This window comes from Tympanuchus pallidicinctus, unplaced genomic scaffold (genome assembly GCF_026119805.1).
Source record: "Tympanuchus pallidicinctus isolate F22 unplaced genomic scaffold, pur_lepc_1.0 scaffold15, whole genome shotgun sequence".
NCBI classification, from domain to species: Eukaryota; Metazoa; Chordata; class Aves; order Galliformes; family Phasianidae; genus Tympanuchus; species Tympanuchus pallidicinctus.
The window spans coordinates 31,722,225-31,740,441 of NW_026294669.1; the positions used below are offsets into that span (position 1 = coordinate 31,722,225).

At 43.9% G+C, this 18,217-nt stretch overlaps 1 protein-coding gene across 1 annotated transcript; it reads left to right on the forward strand.

Annotated features, from left to right (window-relative positions):
* Positions 1-383: 383 nt before the first annotated feature.
* Positions 384-15,399, forward strand: FRZB (frizzled related protein). Its single transcript, XM_052676197.1, has 6 exons — positions 384-837; positions 6,592-6,639; positions 10,889-10,954; positions 12,358-12,562; positions 12,810-12,873; positions 14,856-15,399. The coding sequence occupies exons 1-6, from the start codon at positions 384-386 to the stop codon at positions 14,964-14,966; spliced, it is 948 nt and encodes a 315-aa protein (XP_052532157.1). The 3' UTR covers positions 14,967-15,399.
* The last annotated feature ends 2,818 nt before the right edge of the window (positions 15,400-18,217 follow it).

Below are 18,217 nucleotides of genomic sequence, written 5' to 3' on the forward strand. Positions count from 1 at the left end.
ACAAAGCACAGGAAACATGCTTTGCTTCTAAACTCTGTTTTGCACGCACGCTAACAGGTGACGCGAAGCCAAACGCTGAGAATCGCACGCCGTCCGAAAGAAGCCGGGGCTCCCGGCCGCCAGGTGCGCTCCCCGCCGGCTGCGGGACGCACGGCGCTTCCTCTCGGACCGCGCTCTGCGAGGGGCCGCCCTCGGGCACGAGCAGCGCGGCCCCGCCGCCTTCCCCGCTCCCCGCCCGGCCCCTTTGTTCCGCCCGGCCCGGCCCCGGCCGCGACCCCTCCCTGCCCGCCCGCCCGCCCGGGGGCGGTGCCGGGGTCGGGCCGAGGCGCGGAGCGGAGCGGCGGGCGCGGCGCTCGGCCCCTGAGCTCGGGGCCGTCGGCGGCATGTGGCGGGGGCTGCCGGCGCTGGCCCTGGCCGCGCTGCTGCTGCTGGGGCGGGCGCCGGCGGGGCGGGCGGCGGCCTGCGAGCCGGTGCGCATCCCGCTATGCAAGCCGCTGCCCTGGAACATGACCAAGATGCCGAACCACCTGCACCACAGCACGCAGGCCAACGCCGTGCTGGCCATGGAGCAGTTCGAGGGGCTGCTGGGCACCAACTGCAGCCCGGACCTGCTCTTCTTCCTGTGCGCCATGTACGCGCCCATCTGCACCATCGACTTCCAGCACGAGCCCATCAAGCCCTGCAAGTCCGTCTGCGAGCGCGCCCGCGCCGGCTGCGAGCCCGTCCTCATCCGCTACCGCCACGCGTGGCCCGAGAGCCTGGCCTGCGACGAGCTGCCGCTCTACGACCGCGGCGTCTGCATCTCCCCCGAGGCCATCGTCACCGCCGAGGGCGCCGGTGAGTGCGCGCCGTCGGGCCGGGGCCGCCCGCACAAAGCCCGGCTCCCGGCGGCTTCTCCTTTTCTCTCCTCTCCGCGGTCCCGTCCCGTGCCGCGGTGGCTCTGCCGCTCGGGGGAGCCCCGAGGTGACGCCTCCCGCGGGGCAAAGGCAGCGGCTTCGCCGGGCGGCTGCGGGAGCGCTCCGTGGTGGCTGCGCGCCGCTCCGTGCCTTGTGCTCGGCTCCCCGCCCGGCCGGGGGCTGCGGCGCTCGGCGGTGCCGGTGAGAGGCGCCCCGCGGAAATGTTAACTTGCGGTAGCGGCGGAACTGGAAGTTAGAGCGGGGCGGTGGGTGGCTGTGTCGAGCGAGATTGGACCCGTACGAAAACGGTGATGTTCTGAGCCGGAGGCGGCCCCGCAGCTGCCCCGCGTTCCGCCTGTAGCTGAACCAAGTCCGCTGCACTGAGCCCTGTCCGATTCTCGAGCTGCGACGTAGCTCTTGCTGCCGTGCTCCGGTGCCTCCGACTGCTGTAGTTATTCTCTGGCCGCCCTGCTCTCACCTGTCCTTCCCCCCACGCAGTGTGCTGGGGATGCCTTGCTGCTGCCTTGTAAGGGCTGCCGACCTGCCGGGCTCTTCAACCCCGAGCGCCTTTCTCGGGGGTGTCGAGGTGCTCTCAGAACTGCCTTAAAAATGGACCCAGACCCAGGGAGGCTTGGCAAGCCTGCAGCGATTTGAAAGCAATCGCATTCAAATCTGGAGGGAGGAAGTTTGGCTAAAATTGCCCCCGAGTTACCTATTTCTGAGGACCTCAGCAGTACAATGACCTCTTTGAGGGATTCCAGTGCCGGATCCATGAACACTCTCTTTCAGTGAATGAGAACCTGATGACATTCTCATTTCTGGGCTGAAAATGTTGAACCGATGCATTATGTACCAGACTGAAAGAATCCTTCTTGAGGGAATGAAAATGCTCCTTTAGAGAGCAGAAGGAAAGATTTCTGTTTGAGGAAGAGGTAAGGTGAACACTTGCAAATTCAATTCTCCAAATGGAGCATCGCAGCCAAGCGGGAGACACAGAGAGCAAGCTGCTCAATGGCTTGAGTACAAAATGCTGCTCTTGCTTTATCTCCTGAGCACTCGCAGACCTCACGCTGTTTGCAAACAACAGCTAATAGAGTAGGTGGAACTATAAACCCATTTGTTATGGGCTTTAATTGTAGAAGGAGGTGCTTTTATCTTTCAGAAGTCCAGTCTTGATTTTTCATTTTTCCGAAGGGGCGTGCTACCTGCAGAGTAAGACTTCTTAATGGTTTTCTGTCCTCCCAAGGTCTCCGTGTCATTGCTGGCGAGGATTGGTGTGTCTGCCTGATCCTTTTGGTAAGGTGGCAGCCTGAAGGGCAGCAGACTCAGAGGGCTTTTGTGGTTGGAACAGAGGTGGAGGTGAGGAAGCTCCATTTCCACTCCTTGTCCAATACCAGACTGAGACTTGGATGGGCAAGGTGCTCCTCTGACCTTCAGGGCACACCTTGCTAGAATTCCCTCTCACTGTCACATCTTGGCTCTCAGGAGAATGATGCTAAGTTGAAGATGAATTGAAGTTCACTTGATATTTTTCTTTTGACGTCGCAGTAACGATGGTAAGATTCCCTGTCAGTTGTCCTCCCCTTGCCTGCTGGACCCGGGCTGTTGCTGAGGAGAAGCTGTGGTTGGCAGAAGCTGTGGCAAATCCTAGAGAAAAGTTCTCTGTTATTGAGCTGAGGGCTACACATCCTGTGTGAGTGCCTCCTGAGACTTCTTTCTATCTGCAACACCAGTTGAAGGGCCTGTTTAGGGGCTCATGTTGAAGATGTGAAGTAAGCATTGTTATGTCCATGATGGAGAAGGCTGCTGAGGATAGTGCGAGTGCTTTGTTCGGGGCTCAGTTAGAGCAGAGCTGTGCAGCTGGAGTTAAGAGGCAGTGAACCCCTGAGCTTGAGCAGGGCTGCAGATCTGAGGGCCACCTTCAAGCCAGCATTCCATGGGAAATGTATCACGTCTTTAATTTTGCACTCAATGAGTCACCAAAATGGCTACGTTAATTGCTGATGCTGAGATGCACATACATGTAGGCCTGTGTGCTCACTCTGGTTATGTCTCTGGTGATGCATTCTTTTCCAGTTTTGAAGAGGGAACCAGAGGACAGATCCGTTAGCTGAATTTCTGGCTCTGCAGATGTTAAGATCACAGTGAAGTGTGGGCATGGTTGAAAAAACAGGAAAAACTCTGTATCTTGTTGCTTACCCAGCAGCAGGTGTAGGAGTGACTTCATGTTCCTGGATGTTTCCTTTGGGAACTTTTGAGTGGTGCCTTGGTAGAGACAGTCACATCTCACCATACCTTATTTTCTTAGATGTTTGGTCACTTCCAAGCAGCAATATTTACTCTCTGATTTAATTTGTATCCTCTGTAGATAATCCAGATGCATCAGAGTACGTGGTTGCGCGTACGTGAAGCTCATGCATCTGACTCCCTAGGAGCTGCTGCAACTCTTCCTGCTCCTGTCACAAGTTGCTCTGTGACCAGTTCTAAGTGCTGATGGATTTCAGTATTACACAAAGTGACCTCTCTGCTGCACCAAACCACCTGCTCGTCACTGCACATGCTTTATCCCTTTGGCACAGAGTAGGAGCACTCCATATTATAAGTTGACATAAAAATGGTTTGAAGGCATATCAGGCTATTAGTGAGATGCTGGAGAAAAGGGAGATGTCACAAAGATATACAACAAATGTCGGAACCATTTTGACTGATTACCATAAAACAGTGGATTAGAATTCTGCCTCTTTTTAGAAATATAATCCCTTAAACATTAAAGGACATGAAATACGATTTAATTGATTGGAGACGTGTTCTTAGATCTGAAATGAAGCTGCAGTTTCTATATGTAGTCCAAGTCCTCCACATCTGCTGTGCTGAGATGAAGTTTTTGTACCCCAGTACTTGATTTTGGTACTGTGCATCTAAAAGCGAAATAGCAGGTCCCCCTGCTCCTTTTTTCACATGTTGTTAGCTTTCTGAATCAGTGGTTTCCAAACTCAAGATCAAATTTGCTCCGGCTCTTGCTTTGCTTGTGTTTGCTTATGGCAGTCCAAACACACAAAGGAGGTCGGGGGAATGGTCAGGGCAGTGCAGAGGATGAGCAATTATGCCCATCTTAAAAGTTGAGATTTGTTTTAGTTGTTTGCTCAAAACTGCAGGCAGTCTCATTTCTTAAAGAACAAAAAAATTGCATGTTGTGAGCTTTGAAAAAGACCATATTGATGATAACACCACTGGTCACTTTGAGTCCATTTTTACTTCAGTTTATTTGCCTTTGGAGACCTGAATTCCCCAGGATGGCTTTCTTTTTTAATTTTATTTTCATTATGTGATCAGATAAGATACATAAGATGTATGCACAAGATTAAGTTTTACTCAATTGCTGCTGTTTCCCAAAGCTCTCATCAAATCTGTGGTCCAGGAATTGTTTTGGGCACTTACTATGCAAGTGGCTTTTACTATCTTTGTTAGCTTTTTCTTTTTTTGGTTTTTTTTTTTAAATAGCACCCCTCTGAAAAAAGATTAGTTCAAACAGCTCATTGGAAAAATTAGCTTGGAGTTTTCCCCCTCACTCTTAACCAAAATTTAATAGGAAGCCTTTGAATCGAAGCTCTGGGTAATATTTCCTCTTTGGCAATCCTGCTAATCATCACTGACAGTTATTTCTTTCAAAAGATTGTTTTGCATAGACAAAACTTGGCAAAGAGGTCTTCTCAGAAGAGGACTAGAACAATAGCAAGTCAGCTGCTTATTTTTTAAAGTAGCTGCCTTTTTTTTTTTTTCCATCTGCCTGGAGGTCTAAGCAGCGTGTGGATAAGCCTGATGGAGAGGTCCTGTCTTCTGAGACAGTTGGGGTCAGGGGCTGCCATATCATGGTTGCTTGTGCCTATCTAAGCTGGTGGCTGATGGTAGGGCTGGCCAAGACCACCTTTCTTGTCCCTTCCCTGGTAGATGGGAAGGGACCGAGTGGTATGAGCCTTGTGTGGTTGTTGGCCACAGAAGAAGTGTTGGAAGCCTTTTCCCAGACAAGCTGCACAGTGGTGAAGTCAACAGTTGCTTCTATAAGCCTACACTTCTCTCTCTCTAGAAACTGCTCATCTCTTAACATATGCAAGGGCCCTGAGAAAGATGAACATCACTTTAAAGTCAAAACTTGCCTGTCCCAAGACCTCAAAAGTAAGATTAATCATGATTCTATGATTCTATGAAGTGGCACGGTGTTACCTGTTTACTCCTCCATCATTCATCAACAAGCACTATGCACTGAACACAAATGCAGAGCACAATATATTGCACACCTCAGCCTGAACTCAGAGAAATTGCACTAATGGACATGAATAGCTTCTCTGCACACAGCTGAATCGCTCTCCTGTTGCACAGCAGCTGTTATGTCACATACCCAACAACTGGTAACAACTGGCTTGGAGGTTGGATGAGTGGCCTGGCAAATGAAATAGGTTTTGTAAAGAAAAAAACCCTCAAAACAATTGAGTTGTGTACCTGGAAGTGGAAGAGAACATCTGGTGGGAAACAGTTGGCTTTGGTGTTTGTTTGCAGTGGCAGGTATATATTATGCATGTTGAGTGTTTATCACCCTTGCTGCATCGGTGTTCGTTTGAGGATGGTTCTTCAGCCAGTACAAATGAGTCTTGTACTGGTAAGTGCAGTTGGGGATGTCTGGGGCTCTCTATTTACAGAATCTGTGATTCACTGATAGCCCCTGCTCTTAAAATGCAGTCCACACATCTAAGTTCTTCAGCTACGCCAAGTGTCATCCTAGGCTGTACTGTAATACCAACATTGCTGTATCCAAGATCCCATAAGGGTACAAGAAAGACTATGTATGATACCAGCTTTGACATCTGGAAAAGGTGAAGAAACCTTTAGCCAGGCCCACTTAAAGAAGAGGATTTTATTTAGAGCCTATTTATTTTCCCATCTTATTTTTCCTTCTAATTAAGTGTGCTTATCTCTCTTCCTAGTCTTGTTTCTCATGTGTCTTTTTTCCTCCTTACGCTGTGCAAGACTACATGCATTAACATAGACATCTGTTGTTATCAAATATATTTATAAACCCATTAAATTATGTGATTTAATAAAAATTAGATTTAAAATTTGAAATGTGAGGCACATTCCACAGACCAACGTGTCTGAAAGCAGTTCTTTGGAAGTTTGTCACAATGGTGTTTTTTTTTTCCCCCTTCTATTCTTTATCCATCCTTCAAAATAATCAGCATGTTCTTCAACATGCTGAGGAATAGGGGTGGATCTGAAACGTTGGTTTGGCATGATATGATTGTGGTCGGTTTGATTTCCTCAGTAACTGAAAAAAGCAAACCAAAAGTAATTTCTCCTTCATCATCTTATTAAATGCAAACTCTATATGTAATTTTTAAATTTGGCAAATTCATGCCACAGATTCCCATCCTTGTCCTAAACCTGCCAGTCTTTGCACCACTGGGAGCGGGCTGTTTAATGTGGTTCAGCATGTGACATCATGTGCTCTGTGAGGGCGAAGCTCAGGTAAGAATCGATCGCAACTCTGGCAGAAACAGGGAGGCTTCTGCATCTTTACAATCTGCTTATTTGTTGAGTTTTACTACATTAAATATCAGAGAAAGATAAAATGTCATATGTGTATGTGTTGAAATAATGCAATGCTGAAAGTGCTAACATTTTTTTAATGAATCCGTGCCAGATTTCCCAATGGATTCCAATAATGGCAACTGTAGAGGCACCGGCATTGGTGAGTACATTTTTCTAAAACTAAATAACAAGCTGTATGAGCACATCCCTTTGATACTTAATAAAGAGCAGCACTGATTGATGCTTAGATATTCTGCCCTGTCTTGAGATCCTGTAGTTTGTGCTTTTGATTTGTGCTTACAGCTGTTGTGGAAAGGTGGGATTTGGGGCTGCAAAGACTGTGTACTTCTGATCAAATCACTTGTGCAATTCAAGTCGGGGGGCCTGTGCTGATTTCACTACAAGTTTTGTCTTGAACACTGAGAATGATCATTATGTGGGGTTCCCTCCCTACTGCCTCCCTACTACCAAAAATGCCATTTTCTCTCCAGTGCATCCAGTTGTTTTTCCATGCAGAACTGAAAATGCAGGGAGGAGAATAATACTGTAGTTGTTGGCAGATTTTTGCTAGCATACTGCTATGAGCTTTGATTTGACTGAGAAATGCTTACTGAAGTGATGAGAAAGAAAATCCCAGGTCTGCGAACTGCCAAGCAACACAGTTGGGATTGAATGCACCAAAATGAGTTTCTATAAACTTATAAATACCATTGTCGTAAGTTGCAAGGAGAGCAGAAGTGAAGTTGCAGGTGTTCACAGTCACGTGCTGCAGGAGCAAAGTGAAAAGCAGTCACACATGTAATGTTCTCGATGTTGTGTGTTTTAGCCAAAGGGGGCTGGATTCAGGCAGACTGTTTCACATTCAGAAGGAAAGGAAAATTATTTCACTTTGTAGCACGTTGGTGAGTACACCAACTCTCTCAGTTGTTGGGAGTAAGAACACTGAGGATTGTGCTTTACTACGACTCTCAGATTTTCAAATTAAATTCCAGCTTCTCTGCAGATAATGGTAAAACTCAGGCTAACCTGAGGAAACGAAGCTGAGACCTTGTGAGACTGTTTTTATTCCAGCGAGCCTCCCACTGTTTTTACTTTACTGATTGGTTTTGTTTTCACTGAATGGAGTGAAATCAACCTCATGAGTGTCACCACAATTCACAGGCAGTGCGAAGAAAAGCAAAGCCCAGTTTGGTAGCTGGCATTATAGAAAGGTGAATTTGTTGCTTGAGCAAGCCAACTATAAGTTTTCTTCTCTAGCTACAGTACATGCTGATGTCCAGTTTGCTAATGTAACCACCTAAATACGATTGAGCAATGCAGAATTAGATACCAAGTTTTGCTAACTTCAGCATTGATCTTCAGTTACATTATATGAAAAATGTTAGATGTATCTTCAGAACTGCTTGCCCTTAGGGATGTGGAATTGAAAAATTGCATCCAAAAGAGAGTGAGGATGAATAGAAAAGGTACTGGTGAAGAAGAAGGGTAATATCTTTATCACTAGCTTTTTTACTGTTGGAACACAGTTTGTGGTTCAGTGCACCACACCCATTTCAGCTGACTTTTCTGTCTCTTGGAAGTAAGCTAGATATTTGTATGCTCCATGACATGCTATTCAGGCCACTTAGAAAATTTTCCAGGCTTCTTTATCCGCAACTTAAAATGGAAGCATCTGCCAGGCCTGAGCATTTGCTTAGACTGTGCATGCACAAGTATTTAAGATGACATGTTTCTAGGCAGTGATTATAGCAGAAAACCTTCCCTGTAGTTCTTAATTTTGGTAATTTACAGGGAGAAGTTTCCCATGGAATAGATGTTGAGCATATGTTGGTATTATGTTGATATGCTTTAAAAAAGAATTTTTAATGGCAAAGTCAGCAGAGATCTCAGTCCTGGTTGCTGTGAGCATCTGCTGTCTGTCTTGGTGCTTAGGCCATAATGGAGTTGTGGTCTCTGAGCTCTTCTGGCAGCATTAGAGGTGGATCAGTCAGGTCAGATGAGATTTCCCCTTAGAATTAACAGTCAGTGAATTTTTACAATGCATTTTTTCTTGCAGCCACCTTTTGTGGATGTTCCCCTTTGCTGGGGAACGCTCAGAAACATGCATCAGATAAAATCATGTTTTCTAATACTTGCACAATGTTCCCTTTGAAAGCCTCCATAACAGGTGATGAGAGAGATGAGTTGCTCATCACTCTGCATCTGGCTTTAGAACTGACGCTGGCAATGCCACTTGTGCCACTTTCTGTATTCCTAAGTAGTAATTAGAAATAATGCATCGTTATGTAAATTTCTGTGATACATAAATTTGAAGAACACAAGAACAACTAGAAAGTACCTTCATCAGGGATGTGTGCAGGTCTGTCCATTAGTTCTAGAGCAAGTAATAAAAGATACTCCCCTTTTTTTTTTCCAATAGGGAAATATAAGACTATATATTTTTGTCCCTTCATTTAGACTGTTTTTGTGGGTTTTTTTTCCTACTTATGTCACAGAGAAAGGAACTGTAGAGCAGGAGAATGTTAAAATGTAAAACTTGTTGAATATGAATGCCAAGATGCCTGCATGAGTGCGGGTCAGAGCAGCACGTCTTTTATGGCGTGTTGCGAGGCAGCTTATAAAATGGGCCATAATTTGGTCTAAAGTATGCATGAGCTCCCACAGGCAGAAGGGAAGCCAAAAATCACTTCCCTTCTCAGCCTTTATTATTTTAACACAGTTCCATACAAAAGCCTAAGTCTGTAGGATACTATATATAGGTTCCTGAGGACATGTTTGAAATCCAAGGAAACAATATCCTCTTCTTTGGAGATGTTCTCCTCTTTCCTGTATTTTTTTTTTAATTTTCAACTACAAAAATCCTTGCAGTCCAGGATAAATGATAAATTTGAGAAGTCTATAACCATCTTTTTATTTAATGCAGAAACCTTAAAAAGAAAATAGAAGTTGTTTCCCAAACTCTTCACAGTGGATTTAATGAAATAACTGGCTGCATGCATCATTATTTTAGAACAGTGGTGCACAGAAATAGGCTGTGTTAAGTCTTCTTTCACTTAAATGCTGAGTGAAATGCAGCCAGCGGGCAAGACTGGATATTTAGGACACTGAGTATGAATGAGGACACCTGAGTTGTACTTGCAGCTCACCTACTCTCCTCTGAATTACATTTTACTTCCAGTGGTACATTAGAGTAGATAACCACATGCACATGATACTGGGACCTGTGGTTGGAGAGGGGTGAGGCAGTGGGCTTGGGGGCAATTTACCAGTTCAATGATTGTGACAGAGCCCACCAAGCTCTACTAGTAACAAATAAAATAAAATAAAATAAAATAAAATAAAATAAAATAAAATAAAATAAAATAAAATGGATATTTGCATTAGAATAATTGGCAGTGAAATACTGTTAAAGTTAATGAAAATATGGGTCTGGGGCTTCAGCATTAGCACTTCCGAGGCTCTAATGAAAATGCTGTTACATGCAGTACTGTTCCTGGCTGTCTGGAACACTGCTGGATGTGCTGCTCTTCAGCACTCGTTCATATTGTGTTTTGAAGGTCGTCCTACCGGAAGAGCTAATAATTTCCCATTTTTAATTATACCTAGGGTTCTGGATCACAAACCCAAGTGACAGCAGCCTAACTTTGTTGTTAGGTGTGTCCAAAGCACAGGGCTTCAGTTGTACTCTGGGCTGAGGACACATGGTGTGGATAGATCAGAGGGCTGATCATGGCAGCCTCTCTGCATTATTTTTTCCAAGTTAGAGAGCAAGCGCGCTGGTGGAACCATGGTGGGATCTAGGCAACATTGCCAAGAAACTGCTGAGCTTTCCTCCTTAGAAAGTGCAGGCTGCAAGCATCTGCTGAGTTTTGTACTCAATGAAGTGGTTGTTGCCACAGACCAGAGGTTCTCAGCAGCTGGCTCTGCTGTATGCTGGTCAATAACTTCATTCCCTCTGGCTCTCCCAGTTTTCAGTCCCACAGTCTGTAATGTGGACTCATGAGTAACTCCTTGTTTTAGTTACACCTATGCAGTCATTTGTTACTGGAGGAATTTTTAGTCCTCTATAATTTCTTAAGGGAGTAGTCAACACTTGAGCGCTACCCCTCCTTAAGTTGTTTCAAGTAAAATTAGCTGGGAAAATAATATCTAGCTGAGAATTAGCTGAGAAAGTAATGTGTCTGTGGCAAAAGAGCCTGGCTTCTTGCCTTTATCCCTTCCTGCTACGTGGCTTTTACCATAACAGTGAAATCCAGTCCCAGTGTTAGGTGGGTTTTTTGCAAATCCTGAATGAGCACTGAATAAATTCAGCGGCGGGAAATTCTTGTTAGGTGTGATTTTGGGGTTTTGGGGAGGTTATCACTGAATGCAGGCTGTTTTCTTTCTAAATAAAAATTTCTGTTTTGTAGAACGCTGCAAATGCAAACCCATAAAAGCTACCCAGAAGACCTATCTACGCAACAATTATAACTATGGTAAGGACAGCTGCATGGCCAGCTCCCAATCACTTTAGGAGATCACTGTTTATAAGGCTACAGTCAGAGAGTTAAATAGGACTGGGAAAAATGTCACAAAAATAGCCTATGGTTTCAATTACTGATGGTTAATCCAGTAGGACTTATTACAGAAGATGTGGCCTGAAACTTTTCCAAATTCAAAACGGAGAGTGTTTATAGAAGGATAGAGGGGATTAGCCTAATATGTTAGTACAAGAGTGTCTTTGTTGACGTTGAGTGCTAGTTATTCCAGTGTCAGCATGGGCATTTGGGATTCGTGCACTTCTTTAGTGTGAAAAGTCATTTGTTAAAAATGACACCGTGGGCTCCTATGCTTGAAATTCCTTTTGGATTTACAGCTTTGATACATTCTGATTTCGTAGAAGGGGATGTTTTTGCTGATTTTCATGCCTAAAATCTCACCGTGGCATCTAACAGGCATACTAGGCTTTTGCCTTCTTGTGCTTTGCAGCCAGCAATGAATGACTTTTTGACTGTTAGTTTGTCAGTACAACCTTTAAAAGTGCTCTACGTCCTCTACTGCCCAAATGGCCCTGGTCTTCTAGCGTATCAGGTCCACTATAACTTTTCATAGGCTATAAGAAATTAGGAAGCTGAGGAGTTTATTATGTGTAATGGAAAGGATGTCGTTTGCAAGCTGTGAAAGATGTGGTATTCTCTAGAGTGTGACCACTGGATTTGCTTTGCATTTAGTTCAGTGGTCACTGTGAGAGAGCCAAATATCTGTTGCCTTTGAAAGGCAACTTTCCCTCCTATGCAACTTATGGCAAAAAGAAAGAGCAAGGAAAGAAACAATTAAACAGGTCACCAGGTCAAGATCAGGAGTATTTGGTGTTCATAAGGAACAGAGCAGATTGGTGCTGGGTCAGTGGAGAGAGGATGAAAAAGGTAAGGGCCTGTCATCCAATAGAGACAGTGATACAATAAGCTTTGATGCATATTCATGTCTCATGAAAAGATAAGCGTGACAAATTCAGTTTAGACATCTGTAGTGCAAGCAGTCAAATAGAGAGCAGCACATGAGGCAGGAGAACATACAAAGAATGAATTGAATACATGAGGTGGGAAGAGCAAAGAGAAGGAGATACTAAAAATCAAGCCCAAATGTAACGAAACACCCTTGCATCTGGTATGTAATTCCTGCTGGTGACTCATTGTGTTTTGAAATATACTGAGCTGTCTGCAGCCTCTTGCTGGAGGATGAAGTAGTGAAGAGCTGGGGGCAGGGGAGTTACAGAGTCCAGCTGAGCTTCTGATAACAGACCGTACAAAAGACTAATCCTAGAGGTCATCAAGAATGGCCCCGGGGCGACCTGTATTATCTGCTGCCCTTAGCTGTACTTTTTGCTACTTCTTCCTAGTCATTCGGGCAAAAGTGAAGGAGGTGAAGACTAAATGTCATGATGTCACTGCAGTAGTGGAAGTAAAGGAGATTCTCAAATCTTCCCTGGTGAACATCCCAAAGGACACTGTAAACCTTTACACAAACTCCGGCTGCCTCTGCCCACCGCTCAGTGCCAATGAAGAGTACATCATTATGGGCTACGAAGATGAGGAGCGCTCCAGGTAAGTCTTGCAGCATTATCTTTGAGGTGTTATTTGTTGTTTGTTCTCCTGTCCATAGAGATTGCGTGGTCACCAGCTAAGGCAAACTTTGTGACGCTCTGCATGGCACTGTAATAATATTCTCTACTCAGAGAGAGTGCTGAGAGCCACAAAGCTCTGCAGGCACAGAGGTGTGATTCTTGCATGTATTGGGTTCTGTAGGTCATGCACGAATGCTGTTTGAGTAACAATTTATCTCCTTCTATAGGTTACTCTTGGTGGAAGGCTCCATAGCCGAGAAATGGAAGGATCGACTTGGTAAAAAAGTAAAGGTAGGAAAATAGCTCAACAAAAGTCAAATATTGCAGATGCCATGGAACAGCTACTGAAGTTTTACAGAATGAAGGAAAAAGACACACGCTAACTCGAACTAATTGATAATAAGTATCAAAAATTAACATGGCTTATTACGTTGCTCAGAAATACGTGCCAAGTGGCGCCAAGTGGATAGCAGGCAAAATCTTCATCTCGACAAAGCAGACCACAGAAGTGTTCTGCCTTTGTGGTGAAATGTCCCTTCTGCAACTCGTATGTACTTCTCTGGAATTGTAACACTAATGAAAAAAGAGGGCTTTACAAGTGTTTTCCTGACTAAGTCAGAATTACACTTTTCAGATTTTAACATTCTTTAAACATAGTTAGCAAATTTTAAATATAGTTGACAAATGGCATGGGTTAATGACTATGCCAGATTTGTCTCTCTTGCTTAGATATGGAAGGTCCATGGTAAAGAAGTTTTGTATTTTACATGTAGTAGCCAACTGGAAGCAATGAGCTCAAATGGAAACAATACACGAGTGTTTTCTCCAATGTTTTCTAATTTTAGTGTATTCTAATGTCTTCCATGTTCTGGAAGGATTGCCTTTTTATGCTTTGATGCACAGCAGACTATTGGCTATTTCTACATTTTACACAGATTTCTCTTATTTCAAAACAATTTCTCATCTGTTGTCTCAACACAGTGGTTGTACTTGTGCAAACCAGTCTCTTCTGCTGAATGCTTTCTCCAACCATTTTAATGGTGACTGGCAGGAAAATATTGTTCTCATTAGAAATACAGGATTCTCAGTGTAAATATGGTACATCCACAGCGATTACATGAGTGAAAAGATATGGGGATCTTATCCCAAGCTGTTGTTTGATTTGGCAGAACTTTCTGAAGTCCAGTGCCATGGAATAAACACCAGGTTGCTGCTGCAGGCTGATCTCTGCTCGGTCCCAGTTCGGGGGTGGCAGGGTGATATATGGTTTCTTTCTTGGGAGCTCACATATTTTCTAGGTTATTGCACAGCTGGGATCGCCTTCTATTAAGCACTGGTTTCAGTCCAATTCAGTTGTTTTTCTGTCCAGTACTGGCTTCAGTATGCAGAGCATTTTTGTGGTAGGTCTAGAGCCTCAGCACTGAAGAGGCTCATAGATAATTTTTTTTTTGAAAAGCAATACCTAAACTCAATTTTTTTTTCCTAATCATGTGATACTTGTTCATTCTTGCTGTACTCTCAGCTCTTATAGCTACTGATGCATAGCATGTGTGGATAAAGATTTTTGAAGGTCTTTGTGCCACTATATCAATGACTTCTGGTACGGTAGTAGTGCTTGCATCAGGAAACCAGTTGAATAAATTCAAGTATAAAGTATAAAGAACGAGAAATTGCTAATTAGGGATTGTGGCATTCATGACTTGATAACTTCAGACTGTGTTATGTTATGGTGAGGCACAAGCTGCTTAGGATGCTGTTCCCAGTTGGAGAAGCCTGAAGATGGCACTTATCATCCCAGTCCCAGTTTTTGTAACGCGTCATCATTTTTTCCAGTTACATTTATTATGCCTTTTTGTACTGCAGTTCCTATTGCCTGGAAAAGAGGCATTTAAAACATTTTTTAAAAAAAGCACTTGATTATTTTCCCCAGCTTCCCCTAACGACTGCACAGGTGGCTTCATTTACATAAGCTTTTTAGATACTTCTGAAGACTCTGTACTGTGCCTTGCCATCAGCCCCTTCATTCACAGAACGTATTAAACCAGGCCAAGAAATGGATGCTCCTCTCTGTTGGAAGTAATAATTCTTAATAACCTCACACTCCTCCAGTGGGGCCCAACACAGGGTATTGTGGTGGCAGCACAGCAGTGACTGTTGTTGTTGTCTGTAAAGCCACCCAGTTACCGTGTTTATCATCATAATAGCATTTATTATTTATAAACTCCAACTTCTTCTGTCATCTTTTTGCAATTCCTCTGCTTTTCCATACGCAGCGCTGGGATCAAAAGCTCCGCCACCTGGGCAAGGCGAAAGGAGAGCCGGGACAAAGCGATTCGGCACCGAAGACCGGGAAGCCCAGCAATGCCCGGCAAGCTCGCAGCTAGATGAGAAATGCCCTACGCCAAAATTCAGTGGACTATCTGTCAAGACTTCACTGTTGGAGCAGCAAAGGAGAAATTGCACTATTGCACGTTATATTCTATTGTTTACTACAAAATAATGTTTTAGCTTATATTAGTTTTTATTCTCCCTCTTGTTTTTCTACCTTTTTTTTTTTGTTTGTTTGTTTTTGGATGTGTGCAAGCTCTGGAAATAATATGTTCTTTCACGTTACTAAGAAGTGTAGAGAACTGCCTTTGTGAGGTGCGGGAAGGTCAGGATATGCTGAAGTTGCCACTTTGACTCCCAAATCTTCTTAGTGGGTGTATCTGTGCAAGCAGGAGATCTAGTGCTGCCCATCATTAGTGACCCACACCAGCTGCCTTGGCTCAGTCCTTCTCAGCACAGCCTTGGTCACTGCTTGCAAACCTCCTTACTGGGCCTACATTGTTGTTTGAAAACACAACTGCCATATACACACACAGCTTAGAGTCACGTGGCGCTTCTGGAAAATTTATGAAAAGACAATTTTTTAAATTCTCTGGACCTTGTAGGAAACCTTACGTAGCTCTGCCACGGCAGGACTTTATTTATCATACATTTCTTCTCTTATAATGGCAGTTTCTTCTTTTTTTTTTTTTTTCTTTCTTTCTGCTGAGTTGTAGGAGTAGACTGCCTTACCAGGCCTGCTTCTCAGTACAGGTCTGCACTTTATCACTCTGATTTTGTGGTGTTATTCTTCAATCAGTGCCTATATAAGCAAGTGTTCAATACTCAGTAAAATACGTCCAATAAAAAAAAAATTGTAGTTGTCAATATGGACCTTAGCTGACATTTGAGCCAGCATCATATTTTTATATTGCTGTTCAAAATATAAAACCCCAAATCCCTTCCTTTTTGTGCTTTTATACAATTCTTTGCAGATAGTAATAACATGTTTGAAATTAAACACTCTGTTCTTCTGTTTTTCTTTTCTCTCTTGCTTGAAAGAAATTAAAGTGATGTAAATAAAATAACAGTTCTTTCCATGTAATATACAGAGGGGAAACCGCTCTGCTTATGATGGCTGTTGGGTTTTCGACTGAGTATTTTCCATAGCCACCTGTTTTCCTAGCTCACCAGAATGCATTTGGGCTGCCTCTTGTTAGCAAAGCAGGGCTGAAGTAGTTAAGTTGAAAATGTGCTGGTAACAAGTACATCCCGAAATATTTGGGAATATTTATAATAATGTCATTTTAAGATTACATTTAATAAGGAAGGGTGCTGGGGCAGGTTCTCCATCAAGCAGGATACCAAGTTGAAAGATAGACCTGTTTCCTGCAAAACTCAAAATCTGCGTGGGTTGATTTGTTGTTGCTGTTGTTGGGTTTTGTTTGGTTTGGTTTGGTGTTTTTTTTTTCTCTTAGATTGCAGTGGGATATTAAGTCTTCAGCTGGTTTGGTGTCTGCTCAGAATATTGCACAGGCTGGCTCAGAAATGGTTGGAAAGGCTTTCAAAGGACAAGCTGAATTTGAACAAAAAAAATCACATCTGGAAAGCTTGCTCTGGTGTATTTTGGACATTGTAGTTCGTTCTCATCTGCTCTATTGGTTGGTTCCTGGCTTTTTCAGGCATGCTGTCAGGTGTACATCCAAGCAGGTATCTGCCTGTGGTGGATGAGCACCACAGTGTGCACACTACCATGAGTATCAGAGCAGATACATCAGGATGAACATCAGTACTGCAGCAGCAAACAGACTTCAGGAGTGAGTAAACAGCAAGTCCTTTGAAACCCACTGCCAATATTATCTACCATATGTACTTATTGGGCTTTGGACTTTTTTTATAAAGCACTGAATAGCAGGCAGTTCATGAGAAGGAAGAATTGTTGCACAGAAAGTCAAGAAAACTACAATTCTGAGTAATCCTATTTCCTGTTGTGCTCTTATCCCCATACGCAGAGCTTTCTGAGGAAAGCTAAGAAGTTTGTAATTTTGCACCCTGCTTAATTCTCAATTAGAGACTAATCTAATCTATCAAGTAATTTATATTCTGTGATGTGAAAATGTTTTTGTTTTTCTCCTCAAATTGCATTGACCTTTGCCTTGTGCTGCCCCTAACATTGCTTCAGAACTTCACTGCTAAGAGGTAGCATTTAACTCAGATTGTTAAGGTCCTCCTCCCCAACTAGAATCTGCTCCATCTGTCTCTGGAAGACACTTGTGCTTCATCTTTTAATCCCTCTAGCTGGGTCAAAGGGAAAATAAGGCTTTCTGGGGACAAAAGAGGAAGAAAGCAGTAGCTCCATTCATTGAATAGAGAGCTGGTTTCTGATCAGCTTTAATGTTTTATTTGCTAGGCTTGAACTCATGCCCAGTCTTTGTGTAGTCAACAACATGATGACAAGAAAGTGGGACAGCTGTATTTAATGCTGTTAATCTCTGCTGTTGTGCATTTCCAGCAAGGACTGTGAGGCACAGTGACATCCTCTGAAGGTGAGTGAAGCTACTACTAGTGGTAGCAATCTGCACCAGGCTGGTGAGGACAGCTGGTTACCTCTTGCTCCTGTTCGGCTAGGAGAGCAGGTGAGAGGAAAGGGCAGCCTTGTTCATAGCTTTCGTGCCCATCCCACGGTGTCTTTGCTGGTGAGTCCCTTTAAATGGTCATCCTTGTGCTGGAGAGAGCTATTTTTCCTCTTTTTCCCAAGCTCTTCTGTAGCAGTATAGAGACAACATCTTTCTCCTAATCCTTAATTTTTATCTGCACTGAAGTGATTTCACGAGTCATCATCAATCTATTGTGAGAGTCTTTGTATCTATGGAAAGACCCACAGCATTTAGTTGTTTCATTTGAAAATATGTGGACTTGCCTTTTCAGAGGGTTTTTGGAGACAGCACTAAAATTGCGTAAGAGAAGTGCAAACAAGAAAGCATGTGTGACAGCCAGCTTATTGGCTGTGTATAATGTGGTTATGTTACTGGGTGATGCACATGCCTATGCATGCACATGTGACCAAGTGACATGGGATGTATGGAAGGACTGATTGAAACCATGCCTTTCCCACATCTGGGTTATATTATTCCAGCAAGCAAATACGCAGCCCCAAATCCCTGTGGATAATTAGCCTGACATGTTGCTTATCAGAAGGCACCCTTTCCCAGCACAGCTCAGCAGATGAGAAGATGGGAGTATTGAACACCAAAGATATTTGTGAGCCATGCCTGGGTTCTGATGGAGGTTCATTCGTGATGTTAATAGATCTTCACAGAAGGTGCTG

Coding starts and splice junctions, on each gene's coding strand:
- FRZB (XM_052676197.1), top strand. CDS start 384: ATGTGGCGGGGGCTGCCGGCGCTGGCCCTGGCCGCGCTGCTGCTGCTG. Junction 838..6,591: donor CGTCACCGCCGAGGGCGCCG/GTGAGTGCGCGC, acceptor AATCCGTGCCAG/ATTTCCCAATGGATTCCAAT. Junction 6,640..10,888: donor CTGTAGAGGCACCGGCATTG/GTGAGTACATTT, acceptor TCTGTTTTGTAG/AACGCTGCAAATGCAAACCC.